This window comes from Stegastes partitus, unplaced genomic scaffold (genome assembly GCF_000690725.1).
Source record: "Stegastes partitus isolate 25-593 unplaced genomic scaffold, Stegastes_partitus-1.0.2 Scaffold0, whole genome shotgun sequence".
NCBI lineage: Eukaryota > Metazoa > Chordata > Actinopteri > Pomacentridae > Stegastes > Stegastes partitus.
Genome location: NW_007577731.1, coordinates 86,199 through 109,231, shown reverse-complemented (window position 1 = coordinate 109,231; position 23,033 = coordinate 86,199). Strand labels below are relative to the sequence as shown.

The window sequence follows — 23,033 nt, the reverse complement described above, 5'->3', positions numbered from 1 at the left end:
CTCTCTCTCTCTCTCGGGGGAGACAGTGTTGTTGTTTATTGTTTTAAGCCCCAGTTTGGTCCCACCACTCTCAGGAGAGAAGAGAAGAGCGAGCACAAGTCTGTTATGGCCCGCTGACAGCGACTGCCTGGGACGGCCCACTCCAGGGAGCATCTGATGGGATTATAACGCTCTTTCCAGCTCGCTTTTTCCCACTAACTCTGCTCGATCCGCTGGTGGTGCTGTGTCACAGACCCGTGTGTTCACATGGACAGCTTTGTGTCAAGGTTGCTGGACCCGGTTTTAGCAGACAGAGAACACCTGGGGCCCGCTGTGGAGGAATTCAGTTCTGTCAGTTTGCAGCTGGTTTGGGAGAATTCGAGCTTGTTGTTTCCTATTTAGGAGTACGGAGAGCGGGAGAAAAAAACACACACACTCACACAAGAGGAGCGTTTGTGTTGGCGCGTCTGTGGCGAGCTGAATGGAGGACGAGTGAGGAATTAGTCCCAGATGAGCACTGACAGCTGACACTGTCCTCAGCTTCACTGGGTTGGATTCGGCCCCATACTTTGGCTGTCAGTGAGACGAGATGCTAACTCACTCTACCATAGGTCTTTAACAGCCAAGACTCTTTGCCTTTTTAGGCTGTTCACACCCACACACACACACACACACACACACACACACACACACACACACAAACTCCTGAGCTGAACTTCTCTGATTCCTCCTTTTCCACAACTCAGATGGACATCCCCTCACTGCCAGGACCAGACACTGAACCGCACATTGAACTTCTGTGGTTTGTTGATTCTGGAAGTGAATCGCTTCAGGTTTGATCAGAGGAACTCAGGAGGAGACGCAGCAGGCCTGACCTGCTGCTGCCTTCACCTCCATCCCTGCTCCCTCCAGGTGCAGCTGATGAGACTCTTGGCGTTGTGCTGCTTTGCATCTTGATGTTGTTTTGCATTTGTCCTTCTTGGACCTGCGTTTTCCTGCCCCGTCCCGTCAGAGGAACCTGTCCACTGCTGGCATAGCTCGTGGCCGCAGAAGGCATCAAGGAATTTGGACAGCTCCTCTCTCTGATTTGCGACAGCATGGGGGTCACACCACAGAAGTTCATGCTCTTCATCCTTCACCACCCAAAGTTCTGATTTTGATGATTATCTGAACTTTTTTTTTTTAAACCTGCCAGCAAAATGATGAACAAAGACTCTCGCTTTTCGAGGAAGATGCACGGCAACTTCTCCACGCGTAGGCACTCGTGCATCGGGTATGTATGCATCTGCTCATCTCTGCTGTTGCTGATGGACAGCGAGGGCGACATCATACATGTGTTTGCCGATGTTCAGGAAGTACTGGAGAGCTGATTTCACTTGTTTCTGTGTCTGGCCTGTACTGTGTGCTTGTGTCGTCTGGAGGCCTGTGTGTGGGGTGTGATGAGCGGACAGGGACTCACCGCCTCTCTGGAGGACGTGGTGTCATGTTGTTGTTTATCATGCGTTGGGCTTCGTAGTTGTGACATTTCAAATTCCAGCTTAGATTACTTGAAACATAAACGTACGTAGTGGCGAGTCTGCACCTGTTAAACTCTGGATTAACTTTAACACCCGTCTAATTCCCAAAACAAATAACACCAGTGGTTGTGTGTGCGTTGTGCTGAAGCCGGTGGAGTGCTGTGGCTGGCGGCACAGGCCTCGGATGGCGTAGTGGATCAATGTCTTTGTCCACTCATGTCCCTCCTCGGGGTCCGTGGACTCATGCCAGCCTGTGTAGTCCACGTTAGGTGTGAGCGTCATGTGGTGCAGGACTTTTTGTGTTTCAAAGGAGCGCTGAAGAAATACTAGCGTGCTCTGGAAAAGCTGTCCATGAGATTTATGTCTGTTTTCTATGATGTCCTCAAACAGAGAGGAATAAAAGAAAAGCCGCTCACTTCCAGGATGTATATCATGCTAACTTGCTGATGGGACTAGTTGACTTAATTGTCGTTGTAACAAGATACGACTGTGTAATCACCAGGCCGGAGTCGCACAAAACATAAAACCTACTACAGCTGTCATGAGATCCCTGCAGGACATGTTGTTATGTAAGGTTACAGGCCCTAAAAAAAGAGACTCAATACATTAAACACAAGCAGGACACACAGGAACCAGGAGGCTTGTATGGCTAAGCATGGGCAACAACGCCTCACAAGTCACAGAGAATAACCTTCTTCTGTCTGGCACTGAAAGGAGGGGAGAAAAAAAAAAGCTTCAGAGCTGTTGTGAAAATGTGCAGTGTGGCAAACTTTTCTGAACTCTGGGCATAAGGCATGTGCCTCGCGAGTGTCATCCGAACTCCTCCAGCCGTGAGCCTGTTTGGATCATATGAGGAGATCAAAGCAGCAGATTTTAGACCACAGCCAGAAATACAGAAGTGCAGAAGGGAACAGAACAAGCCTCTATTCTTTTATTACCTGATTTGTTCATTGAGCTTCCTGGCTGGAAAAAAAAAAGCACACGGTTCTGACGTGGAGCCGCTGTTGGGAGCTTCACATCAAAGTAAAGTTCAGATTCTGTTTTTCATTTTCAGCACTAGGAAGAAGAAATATTGCTTTATTTATTGCCAGATGATGGAGAAGAGACCCATAATGAACTGCTGTGGCCGCCGTGGTGCTTAGATCAGTTCAGATAGTTGGTGCATGTTTTTAGCTGCTTTCTCGGCCCTCATGCAGCACACGCGCACACACCGGCACAAAGCTGCCTCTGTCCTCCGATTGTGTCCATCACAATAGCGACAGCTCTTATCCTCACTTGTACTAACAGTACCAGGGCCCTATTCATCCTGTCCTACCCCCTCCACTCATGGTAACCTTCTCCACAATGCACAGCGCTTTTTTTCATGCGGTCGCTTCAACAACACAGTGCATTAAGTCGAACGTGGCCCGAGATGAGAGCTCTCAGACGGCATCACGAGAAGATAGCTGCAGTGACGGTTTGAGAAGACGGCATCTATCTGAAGGAGACGGTGGTGGGACGAGACGCAGCGAGGTGAAGCAAGAGAGACAGACGCGATTAGGGGTTGGCTGGGAAAAAGAGATAATCGAGACAAATGAGGGGGAAAGGCCCAGATGAGAGGGTGGTGAAGAAGTGATAGGGGGCACTGGGGCTGAGATAGTGCTGCTCTCAGCGCAGAGATAAGGAGCAGAGGGCTGGACTGGAGGACCAGGGACTGTCGCTGGGTGGAAACATGTTCAAGAGGTGTTTTGTGTACGAAAACACAAGAGAAGGAGGAAAAATGTTGTGTCAAGTGAGGCCACGCAACCAAAAGGGCAACAGTGTCAATGTCAGAGGTCCAGATATAGCTGCCCCCCCCCCCCAAACACACAGCCGGATCAGTCAATAGGGCCTGTGTGAGGCTGCGGCAGGCCGCCTGCTGTGTGCGTCACTGCTGTACTCCATATTTTCAGCATGACTGATTTCCCCAATCGCCTCCAGAGCCTCATCGATTCCTGAGTGGCAGCCTGGGACGGCACTAACACTGCCCAAACTCAGAACCAGCGGCTCTACTGTAATTTCCTCTTCACAGCGTGACAGCATGTTAAAGGCGTCTTTGCTTTCGGCTAAAACAGAGACCGTAGCGGCAGAATTAGAGAGACTGTACATGCAGAGGAAATGAAGGTTTTAAATGTTTGTTTTCCAGCAGCTCTGCATCTGAAGCAGACGGATGAACTCCAGCCATTTGACTCTGGTTGGGACACGGTTTCCAAAAAGGCATTTTGCATAAATAAAAGTTTCATGTGTGATCAGGAACAATTCGGGCCAAGTGCTGTCTGATAACCGATGTATGTAGAAAAGATTAGTTTGTTTCGTGTGCTGTGGTCGTCCCGGTGAAGCAGGAGGAGCGTATTCTGACCACTAGAGGGAGAAACGGACTCAGTTATGCTCAGCTACCAGAGTTCAGTGACCTCCTGTAGCTCAGAGGGAGTTATAGGAAACAATACAGCGTGGTGGTTTGGTAGGTTCTAGGTGTGTTTTTACGCCTGTGGAAAAGGGCTTTCGCTAAATCTTAAGCTTTTATTATTCCTGTGATAATATAAAGTAATAAGTCTGAGATAAAATAATCAAGATTCTTTCAAAGGCACAGCAGCTTTTACACTAAACCTCTGAGCTCTGTGTTTCTGTGTGCTGATTCAACAGATACTCATTCTGAATTCCACCACGAGTGCTTCTATACATATATATAATCTACATACATGACATATATTACACATCTGTTCTCTCTGCTTTTCCTGAACATTGTGCTTTTTTTGGTAAATTCCATTTGCAGGTTTTAGTCCAGCAGGTGTCATATGTTGCTCCTTCCTGTTGCTAAAACCACAGATTGAGTCGATGAGCCTGAGACTTGTCTCTGTACCTTAGTCCTCACTAGGACTAGGGTCATGGGGGGCGGAGTCTATCCCAGCTGACTCAGGGTGAAGGCAGGTTCACTTGGACAGGTAACCAGTCTATCACAGGGCTACACTTAGAGACAGACAACCAAGAGACTCATGGAGACTCCACGCAGAAAGATCCCAGGTGTCCTCACCAGGATACGACCTTCTTGCTGTGAGGCGACGGTGCTACCCACCGAGCCACCTGCAGCCCAACTTCCCTGAATTGTAATATTTAAACTGCACAGTTTGTACATGGGCCTGTGGAGGCCACGGTCCACTGGTGTGACGCGACCTCTTGATCACTGACATGATACGGATTTTGATTTTATGGAACATAACCAGAATTTGGTCAGAGGTCATGGTAGCTGTGACCTGGGCGGCAGTGGCTCAGGTGGTAGAGCGTTGTCCTCTGATTGTAAGGTTGGTGGTTCGATCCCCTCCACAGTTCAAGTGTCCTTGGACAAGGCCCTGAACCAGAAGTTGCTCCCAGTGGCAGCTCTGTCACCGTTGGTGTATGAATGTGTGTGAATGAGAAACACATGATAAAGCACTTTGGATTAAAGCACTGTATAAGTGATCATTTACCTTAAAAAATGTGTGTTTGCCGTAACTCAGATATACAAATGACTAATAATGTAGTTTTACATCCAAAAGGTCAACGGCCAGCTTCCTGTTGACATCTCAGTGTTCTCCAGAAACACTGTTCTGGCCCGATTCAGCATTCACATTTTCTTAGATCCTGAACTGGTGACAGTCATCTTGAATCTGTGGTGATTTCATAGACCCTCTGTGCTGACGGGCTGAAGGTGTGTGAAGCATCTAGAATCTGTCACTGCTTTGCAGCAACATCCATGTTTAAAGTCTCATGGTTACAGCTTTGTGTTCTGTCAGAATCGGCTTTATTGGCCCAGCAGGTCACCATATAGAAGGAATCGGACTCTGTTTTCTGTTTCCCTCAGAGAACGTCTACACTTTGAAGTGTTCACGATACTCTGAGTCTGGACAGACAGACGGAAACTGTGACTTGACGGCTGGCCGAGGCGTCTAACTGCAAGGCTGTGATTCTAGTTATGTTCAAGCCCTAAAACTGGAAAGATTTGTGGGACGTTCGTATACTGCGTGTACTACTGGTACTGTTACATATACCCATGAAAGGAAACATGCACGCATTCATGCAGTGTACATTCCAAGTCTTTTACATGTTGTCAGAGGTGGGATTGTGATGTGGCCGTGAGATAAACACGTCCCTGCTGAAGACTGGCCGCCTGCTATTAGCTGGTGTGTGTGTCTGAATGTGCATTTATTGTGTGTTTTGAGTGTGTGTCCATGTCCCTGCAAGTATAAGCAAGAGTGAATTTACACTGGTGTTTGTCCTGGCCTTGCAGGGTTCTGTGTGTGTGTGTGTGTGTGTGTGTGTGTGTGTGTGTGAGCATTTGCATGTGTGCGTACAAGTCTGTCATCCACCCAATCCCCAAACCAGCCGAGCCCCAAACGTCTCCGTCATGCTAGCAGATGGCCGCCTAATGAATCATGAGGCGACACACTAGCCTTTACTACAGAACACGGTGTAACATGACATCACAGACACGGCAGGAGTTAAATATAGGCGGCGAGCAGCAGCCAGAGTCTGACACCTGGCACTGCGTCTTTGTTGCTCACACAGTCTTTTAGGTGACATTTGTATCGTGAAGATATTAGCTTACTTCTGTTTCTGCTCGTCTGTGGTTGTTGCCTATGGAGCAGCGAGAGTTACAAAAATAAATCAGCAAGAGGATAATAAAATGAAAGTAGAAATGAAAAGAAGAATAAATAATAAATAAAATAAATAATGTGGAAATATAAAGTGGTATGAATCAAAAGTGAATCCATAAAAGAAAAGGCTAACAAAAGTAGAAATATAACGACAAATAAATAAAATAATAATATTTATTTATTTTTACACACATTTTTTACTATTTTTGTTTTCAATAAATTTTTTTATTATTATTTTTAAATTATTTGTTTCATTTTTATTTTATTTATTTTAATTTTTAATTTATTTTAAAATTTATCACCTTCCGTGTGTTTGAACAACTGCTTATTGTTTCGGTAAAGATATGTGACAGGCTTCAAGCAAGCAAGTATTTCCGGTGCAGGTACTCTGAATCGATAAAGTTCTATTCTATTCTATTCTATTCTATCGCTGCATCGTGGTCTCTGGCGGATACAAAACGTTCCTGTTTAAGTGAGAAATTGATTCTTTTTGTTTTTTGATTTTAGAGGAAACAGCCGTGAATAATCATTTCCAGAGATTTTGTTCTGTTCAGATGTGTGTGTGTGTGTGTGTGTGTGTGTGTATGTGTGTGTGCGCGCTCTGCTGAACCTCTTGTACTCTGGGCCCCTCTCGCTCAGTGCAGTCCAGTCACACAGAGCTGGACGCTAGCCCTAACCCTCGGAGCGATAACGCTTAACGTCGAGGTGTCTACAGGCAGCACGGTACTTTTTATTTGATGCTGCAACACAACAGTTTAAGTTTCATTCAAATACATTTTTTATTACACGGCTACACAGATGTTTTGTTCTGGAGGAGCACAGCACCCCAGCGCTGTTAAATGCATGGCTGGATCAGTGCAGTGTGTTTTTATATCCTATAAAACAAGGTCTAGAAGAAGCAAGTGTCCAATCTGCAGCGCTCCTCTGAGCACGCCAGCTGTTTAATATGTTGTGACGGGCGTTGAGAAACTAGAGGGCATTTCTTAATTGCTTCTAAATCTTTCAGAGAACCACTGTGTCTTCAGTTCACACCATAAATAAGTTGTGTTCAATCCTATTTAATGGAGTGACTTCATTTAAGCGTTATTTCTTCCCCTGTAGCCGTAGCAAACAGCGCTTGGTGAATATTCAGCGTTTATTGAGAACATTTAACCGTGTGGTTTTTCTGAGGATGTCAGCTCCTCCTGAGTTTATTACAATCTGAAAAAAAGTGCGTTATCTGGTGCTTTCATTCAGACATAACTGGTTGTCAGTGGACACTGTGGAAATTAATCAGCATCTGCAAACAAACCCCAAACAGACAGTATGTTCGCTGACAGCCAGCAGCTCTGACACGGCGCTCCTCGATGACTTCAAACAGCTCGTTATCCAGGAATGCTGGCCGTGCCTCCATGCAGCCAGCACATGATGTCATGAGGCCCCTTTGCAAATAATGGACTATTAAAGCCACAACTGAGGGGTCAGCCAGGATTGATGATGCCTCGCTGTTTTATGAGTCCTGGAGATTAGCTCGTCACACCGCTTCGGCCGTCCGGCGCTTCGAAGCGCGCTTGTCTTGAGATGAGATGTGAAGATACTGAACAGAACCAAACATTTAACGTCTGTCTTTCTTCAAACATCCACTCTCTTCCACCACGGTGACGCAGATGCACGCAGCGCTGTCAAGTCTCCTGGTGTGCTGCCAACCGCCGAGTGTGTGTGTGTGTGTGTGTGTGTGTGTGTGTGTGTGTGCACGTCCACCCCGGATAACAGAATAACACTCTTGAACCACGTTGTTCAAGCACTTACAATTCTTCTGACGGCACATGAGAACAATGTTCTCGTCCTGAAAACGTGTCAGAAGTTCAGACCGCTGTACAGTTCGATTCTCAACACTCCCTCATTCAGTTCGCATCAGAACCCAGTTCAGCCCACCAGGGATAAATTATTCACTCTCACAAGTTTGGATATGTTCGGTGCAGATCGACAAAAGATAAGCGTGGATACAGACTCTGGAGCCTGAACAAATGGACGGGCTGCGTGGTCAGAGCCTTCAGTCGACCAGCTCTGACATGCAGCACGTCTCTGTCCAGCGCCGATGGTTCTGTTCCTGCAGTCGCTCCCGCTAAACCCAAACGGCTACCATTTTATTTCTCTGGAGTCGTGTGATTGGATTTATAAACTGTTAGTGTTCCTAATTCAGTCTCCAGGAAGCCATAACATTCAGCAGCATCGTACGTCTGCTAGTTTGTGGTTAATGTTGGCCTTTTTTGTGTGCGCCTCTTCACATTTCCTTAAATGGAAGTTTTTCTTGACCACCGCAGACACAGAACCTTTGTCCTATAGTAAAGGACTATATTAAATACTCTGAGTGAGCAAACACCGCAGCTACAGTTTGTCTGTGGTCGTGTCTCAACCAATATATAAAGCTGAAAAATTAAACCAAGCCAGATGGAAAAAAGAAGAAGAAACAACTATTTTAGTAATAGGATTTTTGTTCGTATGTAGTGGAACAGTTGTCCTGCATTTTAAACCCAGCGCCCTCCAGAACGGGGCCTGGTTCATATTAACCGTACCTATGGAGCCTCAATCGTATTACCACTCTGATGTTCTTTCTTTTGCTTTTCCATTCTCACCTATTGTCTCTGCCTAGCATTTGGAGTTTCCATGATGATGAAGTGATGCGACTGATTGATTTGTGAATTTAATTGAACCGGATCGTACTGCAGAATGGAGCTTGAAGTTTGAGTCCATTTATGGAAATGTGTTTTGTGTGGCACTCGCTGGAAGCAATAGAGCAATTGACCATTCGTCAGGCTCTCCATTCCTGCAGGTCACGTACCAGTGAGTCGGTGGCAGATAGCGGGTTCTTCACCTCAGAGACCAGGGACGACAATACACTAAACATGTGTCTCATTTCAAGGAATCAGAGGTTGATTTTGCTGAAATCTGAGTCACTTTCTGATGTTTTCATCTGTAGCTAGCAAGCCAGTAAAAGTACTGTCAGAGGTTTAGAGCTCCTGTACTGCGCCCCCTATCAGCTAGTTACTGAAAAGCCTCTCAGAGTGTCCTTCAGGTTTTCAGTGAAAACACCACAAAACTGGCTGATTTCACACCTGATTTTACAAACCTCTGGTTTAGCCTGCTAGGTGTCTCGGTGGTTAGTGCCTCACAGCCAGAAGGTCGCCGGTTGGCGTCCCGGTGAGGACACCCGGGATCTTTCTGCGTGGAGTCTCCATGTTCTCCCCGTGCAGCGTGGGTTCTCTCCGGGTTCTCCGGCTTCCTCCCACAGTCCAGAAACATGCTGAGGTTAATTGGTGATTGTAAATTGTCCGTAGGTGTGAATGTGAGTGTGCTTGGTTGTCTGTCTCTAAGTGTAGCCCTGTGATAGACTGGTTTCCTGTCCAGGTGAACCTGCCTTCACCCTGAGTCAGCTGGGATAGACTCCAGCCCCCCATGACGCTAGTGAGGATGAAGGTATAGAGATGAATGGATGGTTTTAGCCTTGTTTGAAACAGCTGAGCTGCTGCTGTCCACGCCCCCTTCAGGACAAAGACTGTCTCTGTGCCTGTTTGACAGCACTGAACGAAACCCTTCACTGATCGAGTGTGGGAGTCCAGCACGCTTTCTCCTTGAGTGATCATTTGACATTGAAATATTAAATTCCCAGCATGGCCATCATTTTTTAATCATTTATGTTCATTTGCATGGTGACTCTGGCAGACAGCGTTGCAGGTCATCAGGTATAAAGTAGAAATGGTTTTGAAGTGAAGCTGCTTGGTGTCCAGTCTGAACGGCTGCATTTCAGTCACTATTTCATCCTTGTCCTGTTGTCTGAAACAGCCAAGTGTGCAAATGAGAGCAGCTTTACTGGAAATTCAGATGTATTAATATACAGCATATGTGAGCAAAGAGAGCAGGAGAGACGGAAGTGATGCTCTGAAGCACAGCAGGCAACATGAAAGCACATTAACACACCCAGGCCTTGTTTATTGGTTTCAAATGGCTCTTAAAGTTTCCACCATTTCTGAATGTTCTTTAGCTTTACAGTTTCCACAGAGCTCTGACCTGTGGGCATACGATCTGAGCTAATGGTAGCATTAACCACATTAGCTCCAGAACAAGTCAACACTCAGGAGTTTCCTGTTGTGATGGTGACACTGCCATCAAAAACAAAAGGCCACGAGGCGTCTCTCTTCACTAACCTCTGGAATAAGGGCACAAAAAGGCAAAAAAAATAAAACAAAAGACCACTGGGGCTTCTGTTTCTCAGATGCTGAGGCTGCATGAAGACTCCTGTGTTCACTCTTGCAGCTAACAGCAGAATGTTTGACGTGATTGTTGGTTCCTTAGCTGGTACACAGCTGCTCAGAATGATTCTAAGCCACCTGTGAAGCCGGGAGGTTGTCAGAGAGCTGGAGAAACAAACAGGAAATTACTCTAAATTACTTGAGGTGCAATATTTCATATATATATTCTGACACTGTTATTTATATTCTGTTTATATTTTTGCTCCTTATACTTTTTGACAATACACTGTTATTTTTATACTATTTTTATACTGTTTATATTTAGCTCCTTTTCCCATTGCACTACTTTTTCTTTTATATATATATATGTAGAGAGAGAGAGAGAGAGAGAGAGAGAGAGAGAGAGATATTTATAGATATATTCATAGTTCTGTGTTTACAGTATTTATTAATCAGTCACTGCCACACAAGCTCCAGTTCTGTGTTCTCCGGTAGCCTAGCAACCACATTTCGTTGCCAGATTCACGACTGAGTTTTTGTCCAATGACAATAAAGACAGTCTGAGTGTAAATGGAACCATAGTTTTCCAAATGAACATCGTGTGTATTGAAGGAAGCTTGCAACTAGTGATTCAAACAATAGACTTATGAGGAAGGTATTTACTGAGCTAGCAAACTGACTGAGGAGTAAGATCATTTTTCCATCAACTTTTGTACAATTTGACTTGTTTTTGCAACCAGGGGAGCCGCCCCCTGCTGGCAAGTAGAGAGAATACAGGTTGAAGGCACTAGTGCATTGCCTTCACTTCTCAGAGGACGTATAATTCACAGGATATGCCAACAATTGCTGCTTCTGTCACAGCAGATAAACACAGCCATATAATGGCTTTTTACTTGTACTTTTTGTTGTGGAAAAACTTTTTAAAGCATCCTCCCCCTGTGACTGACTGCAGTCTCATGTGCGCTGCTGACGCGTGCAGAGAGATCTGGAGCTGGACGTGGAGTTGGTTTCACCAAAGCAGAGCCCTCCACCCCCCAGCTCAGAGGGCAATGCTCTCTCACTTGACTCACGCTAATAAAATCTCAGGAAACTCTAAAAGCGTGAAGCCAGGCTGAATCCGGCTCTGGGAAAACAGCCTGTAGATGTATGGCTCCTTCTGCATTTTGCTGATCTCTTGTCAGATATTTCCTGTTTGGGCTCTCTGACGGAGCACACAGAAGGTCGACCAGCTTAGGTTTCATATTTGCTTTTCACATTTCTGGTCTTCAAAAATACACTGCCCCTGGCCACGGGTGACCTTGCATGCTCGTTCCTAAGCCTGGGTACATAATGTATACGAGCACATGTGTGTGTGTGTGTGTGTGTGTGTGTACATGTTCTTCATTCTCAGCAAGCTGTGTCCCGAGAGCTACTTACTGTAATACCTTATCATACTCATCCTGTCATCAATCTCTTTACCTAACACACACCGACCTGCCGCACGCTCCATCTGGACAGGATAATGGTTCTGTGGCCAGAGCTGGGGTGCCGTCCTGGGTCCGCTGTGTGGTTCTGTCAGTGTGAACCCTTGAATCCTTGAATGTGTGTGAAGGGGTTAAAGTGGCTTAAACATTTAGGGAAGGCAGGAACCATGCTGGCTCTGGTCCCGCCCCCTTTCTCAGCTCTGACCTCACTCTGAAACTTGTTCCCCTTTGTATGTAACGCGCACACACACACACACACACTTGCTCGGTCACATGCCTACACACACGCCTGCTCGCTGACACACACGCCTGCTCGCTGACGCACACACACACACACACACACAAACAGCTCGTACAGATCCGTGCACACTCTGTAGGCAACACAAAACATACAAAGAACATAAGAGGCAGTCGTGCTGAGGATGAGGCGACTGTGAGCGACTGGAGCAGGAGAGCCAGTTCGCTGAGGGGAAGGAAAGCTCTCTGTTTGCTCTGTGATTAAAGGTGTAGCAGCCGGAGGGTACAGGAGGAAGCAGAGAGAGAGGGAGAGGGGGAGAGGGCAAGAGTGTTGCGCCACATTTAGACCCGGAGCATAGGCAAGATGGGGTCCGACTAATGGAGTTCTGCTGAGAGGGATGAGAACTGTTGTCCTGCCAGGCAGCCGACAGAGTGCAGCTCTGAGGAATTCAGGTGGAATACGCTCCAGATTATCATCCCAGAGATTTCCACCAGCGTACAGCGGCAGCAGATTGCATTGTCCCAGCCATCTGCTCTGGAGCCACCAGGTCCTGGAGCCGCTGTCCACTCCTGCCAGAGGTAATGACAACTCCTGGGAAGCCGTGGAGAGCCGCCGGACAGCCCGACAGAGCGAGACAGACGAGGAAGCGGGCCGGGTTTTACCGGGATGAGAGCGGCCACAAGCTGAGGAGAACCAAGAGAGGGAGAACAGCGGAGCCGCCGAGAAGAGGAGGGTGAGGACGAGTTACAGAGAGTAGGCTAAAGAAAGATGAGTGTGCCGACGAACTGTGGGTTCTGTTACTCTGTGGAGCGGAGTATCACTGTGCGGAGTGGGAACATATGGGGATCGCCGTGCGCTGTCAACAGGCCTATTGACATCATACAGAAACGCAGGCGGTAATTAAGAACTATCTCATTCACTCTCACTCAGTCCTGTTGTCGTCCTTCTTTGTTTCATGTCTGCTTTCATCTCTCCAACACAGCTGATGTGTCACTGCTCAAATTAAAGCGTGTGAAGTCTGGAGCAGGGTTCTGACTGTAAAAGGGGCTCGTACTGAGATCAGAGTTCATTTTGTCCTCAGAAAACAGCTGAAATATACAACAAGGGTTTTTATTTTATCAGGAAGATGGACGTTCCTCAGTACAGCCGAGTGTTCAGGCGCTGCTTCAGGGTGTCACAGCCTGCAAGATGCTTTTATATCTAAAATCTTCAGACTGCATTTTTTTAATCAGCTGCCATATTTACCGAAACATTCTTTTGTCCTTATCAGCTGTTTCGGTCTATATCAGCATTTCTAAAAATACTTTTTTTAAATCATATTTCCTCCTGACCTCTCGTGGCGTCTCCTCTTCTGTCAGACCAGGAGCTGCTTTACAGGGTTTTCTTCTGCAAGCACACAAAACACAAAACATGTCGTTTTATTCTTGCAGCTGTTGACCAGCATCAGCATCGGGCAGTGTGCACTGATTCTAGACAGTTTGAATGTTGTATTCTGTCTGGTTATCCTCCAGGTTTCTTTTTTGTCATCTTTAATTTACCAGAAAGGAAATCTGAGCGAGTACGAACTCACAAACTGAAATGCAGCAGCTTTGAACTGATGATTACGTCCAGCAGTCAGACAATGAGGTGACGAGAAGCTGCACAGAGCTGACTTTTAAAGGCGATATTTATGAACTGGCTGCAGAACTCTTTGAAAGGACAGAAAATCTGAGTCAGAGTTGAACAAACATGTCGTAGATTCCTGTTGTTGACTTAAAACTAGTTTTTAAAAGTTGGAGACGGTGGAATATGTTGATTTCACAGATAAGGCTAATTTATAAAATACCAGCTGTTTTGACCTGGATTGTTCATGAGGGTTGAATTAACTTCCTGTCTCCAGTCTGTCACATCCTAGGAGCAGCTTTAGGTCTTTGTCCCTGCACAGTCAGGCTTGACGTATGAACAGGTCATTTATCTGGACATGACCAACGTGACCTTTGCTGCTGCCCAAAACCTCTGCACATCACTCCATGATTCACCCAGCGTGTTCGCTGCACAGTACACGGGGTTTTTCCCCGTCTCATTAACGCATGTCTGTGTGACATGTCCCTTTACTGTCCTTTACACGGATATTCTCACAGGAAAAGTCCTCCATGAGTTGTGCAGCTTCACACATAATCCTCGATGGCAGCAGGGCTGCTTGGAGGGAGGACTCTGCGATACTGTCCTGTTTACGTTACGGTCCTCTGCCTCCTCTGCTTCTTGGGCAGGATCTCTGTTTATCAGATGTAATGCAGAACATTTGTGAGGATTTAGGAGGGCAGTTGTTCTTACAGTGTAGACCCCTGCCAAGAAATGCTGCTGACTGTTGCTCTTAAACAAGCAAAAGCTCCTCCGTAGCCCAGCTCTTAATCAGTAATGCAAAAGTATGGACACGTCAGACAGTCGCTCATCACACTGCTGCTCAGATTACTCCCACCTATGGAACCGAAAAGCGGTCGGGAACTTCTCAGCACGCTTTATGATCGGTGGTCTTTGTTGAGGAGGATCAGGGAGTGTGTATCTTTGATTGGGCTGAATTATTGATCTTTGAGGCTCCACTGTTGATGCTGATGGTAAGACGTGACTGCTGGAGCCTCCACCACCATTTTATTCACAGCAGAGGAGGGACAAGGAGGGCAGAGACACACGCCATTATCAGTGCCCATTTTGGGAATCTATTAATATCACAGATTGAACAAGGAGACGCCCTCGTCAAGCAGATGTGTTTTTATTTTTTGCTCTTCTTCTTTACCTTCTTCCTTTTTCTCCTTGTTCCAGTGCACATAAAGTAGAGCACAGCCCTTGTAGTGAAGATATATCCAGAGAGCCGGTGTCAGACATGTCAGCTCCTTTTGTATTAAAAATACATTCATGCATGGGTGCATCCTCACGTAGACCTGAGATGAGCTGACGAGACGAGCCTGCACAGAGAGGAAGAATATAAATCTGCAGCTTCTGACATCAGAGACCGAACTTAGAGTCTCGCTACCGATTATCTCAGTTAAAGGCAGACAGCCAGATGAAAGTAGGCATTTCACTGAGGTAGACGTGAGCTGAGGTTTCACATGTTTCTACGTGTCTTGGCGTGTTGAATACATGTTCTATTCATGCGAGCCATGACACCTTTTGAAAAGAAGTTCTGGGTGAGTGGTGACACTTTGTTCTTCAATGGCGGCTGTTTGCTTCTCTCTGTAAAGGTAACAGCTGCTTGTCCTGAAAGAGGATGGATAAATTCCCTCCAAAGTCCAGCTACAGGAGCAGCTTCTCTCCTCTGATGTGTTACGCTGCATTTATTTATGATGTGATTTAAGTTTTCATGACTCTGGCTGTAGGCAGTGAGAGCAGCCTGTCCAGCGGTGTTCCTCTGACTGTATCTGCCAGATCAGAACAGCATGATGGTTCGACAGGGATGCACCGATACTCATATGAGGGTTGTGTCGAAACCATTCCGTAGTTCAAGGAGCGTGCTAATGCCTGCAGTCAGAGACGCCAACAACCAGATTTCCAGCGAATACCGGAGAAGAAAATGTCCAGACACGACCCACAGGGAGTCAAAATGACAGAACACATCCAGTGCTTCCCTCCTGATGACCAGCAGTTGTGGGTTTTTGCTCATACAGAGTTTTGTCTCACCCTCTCAGCAAGTTGGAGTCCAAGTAGGAGCTTCACTTCTTTAAAAAAAACTTATTTAGAGCCTGTGACAGGACAGTTTGGTCTTCAGCATCACCACTGATATTTGGACCAGAGGTCTGGCCAGTGTCTTCCATCAGCTTTACTGCACGCTGAGCTGGTGTCAGTTTTACTCCCCATCGAGTCGCACTACACGCCCAGCAGGTTGGTCCTCGCATACCAGCCGAGCTACAGCCAGATGGTCCTCAGCAGCAAATCATACTGACTGGACTGTGTGACATGGTGCATTATGATGACTTTAAGTACTTGTAGCAGTACCTGTATCACCAAGTGTTCAAACTGCTTGGACGGGAAAAAACAAGCTGTTGGTGCATCTGTGATTGTAGGACGTTTTTCTGTGCGTGGTGATGTCAGATAGGCTGTCAGTTTGTCGACTTGTTGACTGGACCGCTGTGACAGTTTGTCCGTTTTCACATTCAAGGTGATCTGAGGGATGAAAATAATGACTTTGGAAACACTCCTTTCAAAATGCCAGCGAGGCGGTTTTGGTGCGTTTGTGATGAAGTGTCCCAGCGGTGATCCTTTCGCTGTTCGTGTAGCCCCACCATCCGGCCAGAGCTGAATCATTCAATAAAAATACCTGCAAAACGAATCACGACCTCATCTGAATGCCTGCTAGCAGCTGGTGTCGGACACGCTAACGAGCCACGTGGTGAACCTTACAGCTGCTGTGCATCACGTCGCCGCGTTGATGTCATCGTCTACATGATGTAATCTCTCTGTAGTCGTAGTTGTCAGACTGAAAATTAAATGCTGTTCAATTAACCCCATCATATTCATCCATGTCCCTCCTCTGCCCTCCATCCATTTACGGCCTGCCGGGTGTCCACAGGCTGTTGATCTAATTTCGCTCAGCGTTGTCTGCAGTGGGCCGAGTACGAAATGAAGTGGCAGCGATGTAGAGCAGTATGCAGCTGTGACAGCGAGGGAAGGGATGGAAAAATCCAAGAGATTGTTTCTAAATGAACCACTGACAGCAAATACAAGTGTGGGCTTTGTTGGGCGTTTGGGAGTCAGACGTTTGTGATTTATGCACGGAGTAATTTAATATGAATTAAGAGTCTAAGAAAGCCGACGGTTTTGGCCGGTCACATGTGAGTGAGGTAAAACGGGGCTGTAGAAGTGCATTTCTATGAAACCCAATCCTCTCCCCTGTCAGAGCAACCTGGGAGGAGAGGAGGGGAAAGAGAAATCTTCCTCTGCCTAATTTATCAAAACCTGTAAGTGTGAATGTTGGACGCTCCAGACGCCAGCCCTCGTCAAGCAACTATTTATTTTTTTCTTGTTACAGATAAAATTACGTCCATAAACTCGTGTCTTTGAGCGCGGTACGCAGCACGTTTGCCAGAGGGCATTATTATCTGCCTTTGCCAGGTCAGTGTGGTCAGGATGCATTAATCCAAGCTTTCAGTCGCAGGAATGATGAAGTTATCCCATGCCCTCCACGGAGCAGAACTCTCACTGGTCCTGGCAAAGTGGTGGAGGCTTCCCAGCCAAGAGGCATTTTGTCGTAATAAATGTGTCTGAAAGTGTGTCCAAAGCATTTCTTAAATCATCAGTGGCATCTAATGACGGTTTGGCCCATGGTGAGCGTGAAGGTCCTTCAGTTCTCTGCTAGCAGGTCCGCCGGTGTTGGGTTGCAGGCCTCACACGTACTGAACGTTGGACATGAAGTTGGACTCCTACCCGTGTATTCATACATTAACACATGAGACAAACACTCAGTGCTGCTGGGTGCTGTGTGGTGTTCAGGCTGACTGGACCACTCCCATGACTTTACTGTCCAGTGACGAGCTTTCCAGACACGACCACACAAGGATCGGTTTTTGTAGTGTGACAGAAAAATTGCACAGCGGTGTTCCTGTGTGTTTCTGTGTGTTATGCTGAAGTACTGTGTCCACCAGAAAGCGTGGGATGTTTTGAAAGAGCCAGACTCACGTTTGAACACTTGGTGTGCACTTTGATGGAACGCAATGACTGTCCAACTGGACCTATCGTCTACTGTTCTGTTGACTGTTCACGTCCCTTCAGAACCAGTTGGGCAACATCTTTCTGAGATTAAGTCCAATTAAGTCAGATTTGTTCCAGAAACCATGACGTGTGGTGTGTGTGTGTGTGTGAATGTAGGTTTAAAATGTGTTTTGTTGTGTAGTTATGCCTGCCAGTGTCAGGGAAAGGTAGCTCGCTTTTTTTAAATAGCTTTGAGTAGTTTTACATTACAGTGAGTTTGCAATCAGTTCATCATTGAATTTCCCTTCTGGGATAAATAAAGTATTTTTCATTCATTCATTCATTCATTCATCCACCAACAAAGCTGGCGCACCAGCCAGTTAACTGAACTGGAATTTAGAGATGAAAAGGGAATTTTATAAAACAAGCTGTGTGTTAAAAAATGTAGAGACAGAACTCCAGAAGCCATCCAAATCCACCAGAACCGCTCCTGCACTGCCTCATGTACAGAATGTTGTCTCAAGGCTCTGACATATTTTACAAAATGACCAACAACTAGAACATATTTTAAAAACTAACCAGTAATTACTTTCAAAAGAGAGACGATGTAAAGTCAGAGCTGTTCCACATGCCAACAGACGTTCACACATTTGCAGTTAAAGCAGCTTCACAACCGTTTGATAGTCAGATAACTACACGACTCATACACACACACTGAAAGAAGGTAAGTTAAGTTTTGGGGTTTTTTTTTGCCAGAACTCATTACTGCATCACTCCACGGTGGCTGTTCCTAAAATAATCAGGTGATCTTTTTTTATTTTAAGGACAAAAGCATCCAGACGTTATTTAGATATTATTTAAATTCAAACTGTAAAATTCATGCTTCAGCTCATTTATGCACCGTATAGGGGTTCATGACTGAACAGCATCCTTATCAAACAACATCATCAGGCATTCAGTTCTTTTTTATTGTACAAGTGAAAGTTTGAATGCGTGAGCTGCCTTCAAAGCAGCTTTATATACATGAAAAAATTCAGAAAGCTGATAAATTAAAACTAGCAGACTTGGTGACAAAGCAGAGGAACCTTGTCTAATATTTACTGTACAGATCTTTAACATAAGCTGTGGTGATGATGACGAGTGCTGTAGTGCTGTTCGTCCACACATGATCTTGTTTGGTCCAAATCTTATTCTATCCTCGTGATTACTTCTCAGATAAATCTAGTGACCTCCATACGGCTTAAACATGTGTGGTTGTGTGAAACTGTGGTCGGTTTGTTGTTGAGCAGATGTTAAGGTTCGACTGAGCTACACCGTTTGCACTGATTCATTTTGAACGAACAAGCACCAGTGAGGAACTCGTTAGCTGAGCACTCTTCGTTAAGGTGGAAGGTGTAAACATCACTATCAAACTGTTGCATCAATGACGATAAATGCTGCTGTTTGTAGCCCTGCACTGCCTTGGTAGCAGCATCCATGAATGAATCCTACCGGGGCTGCAGGTGGCTCGGTGGTTGGCGTCCCGGTGAGGACACCCGGGATCTTTCTGCGTGGAGTCTCCATGTTCTCCCCATGCAGCGTGGGTTCTCTCCGGGTTCTCCGGCTTCCTCCCACAGTCCAGAAACATGCTGAGGTTAATTGGTGATTCTAAATTGTCCGTAGGTGTGAATGTGAGTGTGCTTGGTTGTCTGTCTCTAAGTGTAGCCCTGTGATAGACTGGTTACCTGTCCAGGTGAACCTGCCTTCACCCTGAGTCAGCTGGGATAGGCTCCGCCCCCCATGACCCTAGTGAGGATTAAGGTGTGTAGATGATGGATGGATAAGCTGCTTGGTTTTCACAGCAGTCCCTGTAAATAGACAACACTTCCACTTCTCCTGTCTTCTAGACAAGTTGCAGGTATCTGTGATCCTCAGTCCAGTATGACTTCTACGTTGTTGCTGTCTGTATGTTTGAACAGTTTACCAGTCAATGGTCGCGTAGTTGCACCTAGCTTACATTTGTATGGAGTGTGTGCCATGACACTGTCAGTAAGTCGCTTCAGACTCGCTGCTGGAGGGTTTTATGACCCGCTTCCTCTCTCTGTTAGTTGGTTTGAGATGTGGGAGCCCCTCCACTGGACCAGTGGGCAGGAAGATGTTAAATCAGGTGGTCTGAGGAGGGCCCTCAGTCAGACAGGACCAGGCATTCGTACTTACTGGGTTAGGGCCGCTGTTGTGCTTCAGCTGAAAAGAGAAAAGATGGATGAGCAGTTGTTTTGGATCTGGCTCCCTTCACTGCTGCAGACCCACCACTTATTTCCTTCTCCCTCTAATTTTTCTGCTCTCGCTTCTACGTTGGGACGACGGGACCCTCGAGGATAACCGTTATAGGTGTGTGTATATATATAGACAGGAGAAGGCGATCCTATAACTAACTATAAACCTCCTCTCGTCTCTGACTCACTCGGATTTATTCAAATGATCAGAACTGGTGCTCAGAAACTCTCTCTGTTGTCCCTGTAATCGCAGAGGTTCCCCCAACATCCATACATTTATTTAAGAGTATTGTATATGTCCGACCCCAGTCTGAACAATGGTGTCCAGTGTGAAGCAGTACAGTATGTACAACATGTAGGATATCCTCTGCTAAGCGTCCAGGCGCTATACTGCTGCCTGTCCTCCTGCCAGGGGGACTCATTTCTTCAAATTCACCCAGAGAAAGACAAACAGCAGCATTCAAACCGAAGGAATGCATCTGCAGTGGACGATAAGTTACCCAAGTCCAGTTTCATAGAACGGGCCACAAAAGTGCCAGAATTTCCCAACGATTTGTGTGCACTGAAATGGCTGCAATTTCTGCAGCTGATAGAGTTTATGTAAGGAGGTTTTTAGGAAAGAAAAGAAAAAGAAAAAAACACTGCCGTCGAGTTTATCATTTAGAAACGGACAATTCAGTCTGTCCTCGTGCTCTGTGCCTCCGCGAGGTTTCTAGCAGCCCTGGAGCCGATAAGATTGATAAGACCACCTCCCTTATCGTGGTGCTGTGTCTCCCTGCTGCTGACCGCTGACCGGCAGCCGGACCGTCCCAGCAGCCGCTTCACGCTGCAAACTGTACCAGAGGTGAACGTCTGCAGGAGCAGGCGTCACGACGGCGTTGTATTGTTTTCTAAAGGAAAGAACCGAGGAAGAGGGCTGGATTCTGAGACGGAGATTACAGTCTGAGAATACAGTTTACTTACAATAAAAACTTCACACTCACTCACACGCATCCAAGCTTTCCCTCTGCTGAGTAAATGCAGTTCAGTGCAACACCCTGTTTAATGTCCAGACCAGCTGCCGGTTTTCCATCTGCTGGCCACTGTGACGCACAAATACAGACATAAGGTATATAAATGCTATGATTATTAGGATAACACAGTAAATCCCACTTTCTTTATTAAAATAATCCCTAACGAAGCTAACAGAGGACACCTCCACAGCACCGCTTCTATATGTCCCATTGTACAGTTTGTCTCATAATTCTGTTCACTTGTTTCATTAAAAGGTCACTGGAGTGATTTTGTGTTCCTGCCTTTCTGATAAAACCAGTTCTCACTGCCTGGTTCTGAACAATGGATATAGGTTTGTGTTTTAGTTGCATCATGTGTATACTTAGCTATCACTGGGCCACTGAGACGCTGACATATCGGCTGTGTTTTTGTTGGCAGTGAGCTGATACAAGACCTGAATGCTTATTGTTTGTGCTGCTATTCATACCGGTACCTCCTGAAATAGTTGCAGCTAAACTTTGGTTTGAATTTCTGCTTAAGGCTTTGAGGAGGATCTATAGCATGAGCAGCAGTGGGCGAACGCGTCTTTATGTCTTTTAACAAGAGGGATTAGTCAGTAAGAGCAGGGAGGGCTGGTCCATAGAGCTGCTGTCTTCTTACATACTTCTGCAATGAAAATGCACTTCACTTGCTGTATAGCTGAAACCTGAGACGCAGCTTGGACTTTGTTAGGTGGAAACGAAGTCTGACTGCCATCACTTTTAAAGTTCACTAGTACACACTTCGTATCTGCAATAAATAAGTCTGACTCTCGGCCTCCATTAAAAATATAGTATTTGCATGACAGGTTGGTTTGTTTTCAGTGTTTATGCTATGCTAAGCTAACTGCTATGTGCCTGCAGCTCCGTGTTTAACTATGCAGATGTTGTTTTCCTCTAATTCTCAGCATGAAGGCGAAAACGTTTATTACCAACAATATTCAGCTCGTCTTGAATTGCTGACACTCCGCATTCCGGCAGAACATTAAATACGCAGCTGTATGAAAACGTACATTTAAGGTAGAAGTTGTCAAATATTAAACAGTGAAGAGATTTAAAGATCGTATACACACAACAGCACAAGGAAAAGTCGCTTTCTCAGTCACCTATTCATCAGACATATGTAAAGATGCAGACTGTAAGCGCCGCCTTGGCCTCAGGAGCTGCTGTTGCCTCCTGAACCTTCTCGTGGACTCTCCACTGGTGTCTGGCTGCATGCTGCCCCACAGGCTGGATGACGTTTGACCCCTGAAAAGCTGTCTTTGGTCGACTACAGCATTTCTACCGTCACTGTGACCAAGCAGCTCTCTGTTTGATCCGTGTGTCCGGAGCACATCATTCCTGAAGCCCTGCATTCTGCCCTCTATACTCTAGTTTTGCTCTGTTGCTGTTTTTGGACTGCGAATGCTTTTTCCTGGCACGCCTCCCACGCAGGTCGAATTTCTGCAATCTCTGTCTGATTGTAGAAGAAGTTGGAGTTACCTCCAGAGCCTGTGAGGACATTTTGAGGTTCTCTGAGACTTCTTTTTGCATCAGTCTGTTTTTGGGCTGTAGTTACAGGAGAAGCCAGTCCTGGACAAATCGGCATTTGTTTGAACGCCACTGATTTAAACCGAATCACTTCTAAATAACTGCATTACATCAGAGCTGGCAAACAGAGAGCTTCCTCTTAAAGCATACAGTCAGATACTAGAAAGACGAGAAAGACTGGCCCCGGACTAGAAATCTAACGCGTGAACACACAACGTAGAAAGCCTCCAGTCCACCTGTGATTTACAATCATCCCCCCCACTCAGCAACGTGACGGGAAAAGAAACCTGATGGAGCATGAGCTTTGGTCAGATGATGGTCCAGATGAAGGTGCTCAGCTTAGACGGGGTTCAGCAGGTCTGATGTGAACCTGACTGAACCGACCGACAGTGAAAGGTTCTGACAGTGAAGCACGGAGGAAGAGGCGATGGTGTGTTTATAGATATGATAGATATGTGATATATGATATATATATATGATA

General features: G+C 46.1%; 1 protein-coding gene across 3 annotated transcripts in view; it reads left to right on the top strand.

The window, feature by feature from the left end:
• The first annotated feature begins 40 nt into the window (after positions 1–40).
• The window catches only part of pde4ca (phosphodiesterase 4C, cAMP-specific a), a 43,560-nt gene continuing 20,567 nt past the window's right edge, over positions 41–23,033 (top strand). Inside the window, exon 1 of one of the 3 annotated variants that reach the window (XM_008278592.1) lies at positions 41–1,252. In XM_008278592.1, the coding sequence (XP_008276814.1) occupies positions 1,179–1,252 (74 nt within the window). In that variant the 5' untranslated portion in view covers positions 41–1,178. Of the gene's footprint in view, positions 1,253–12,306; positions 12,972–23,033 lie in introns of those variants that run through there. The other 2 variants (XM_008277034.1, XM_008277808.1) reach the window with 2 other exon arrangements.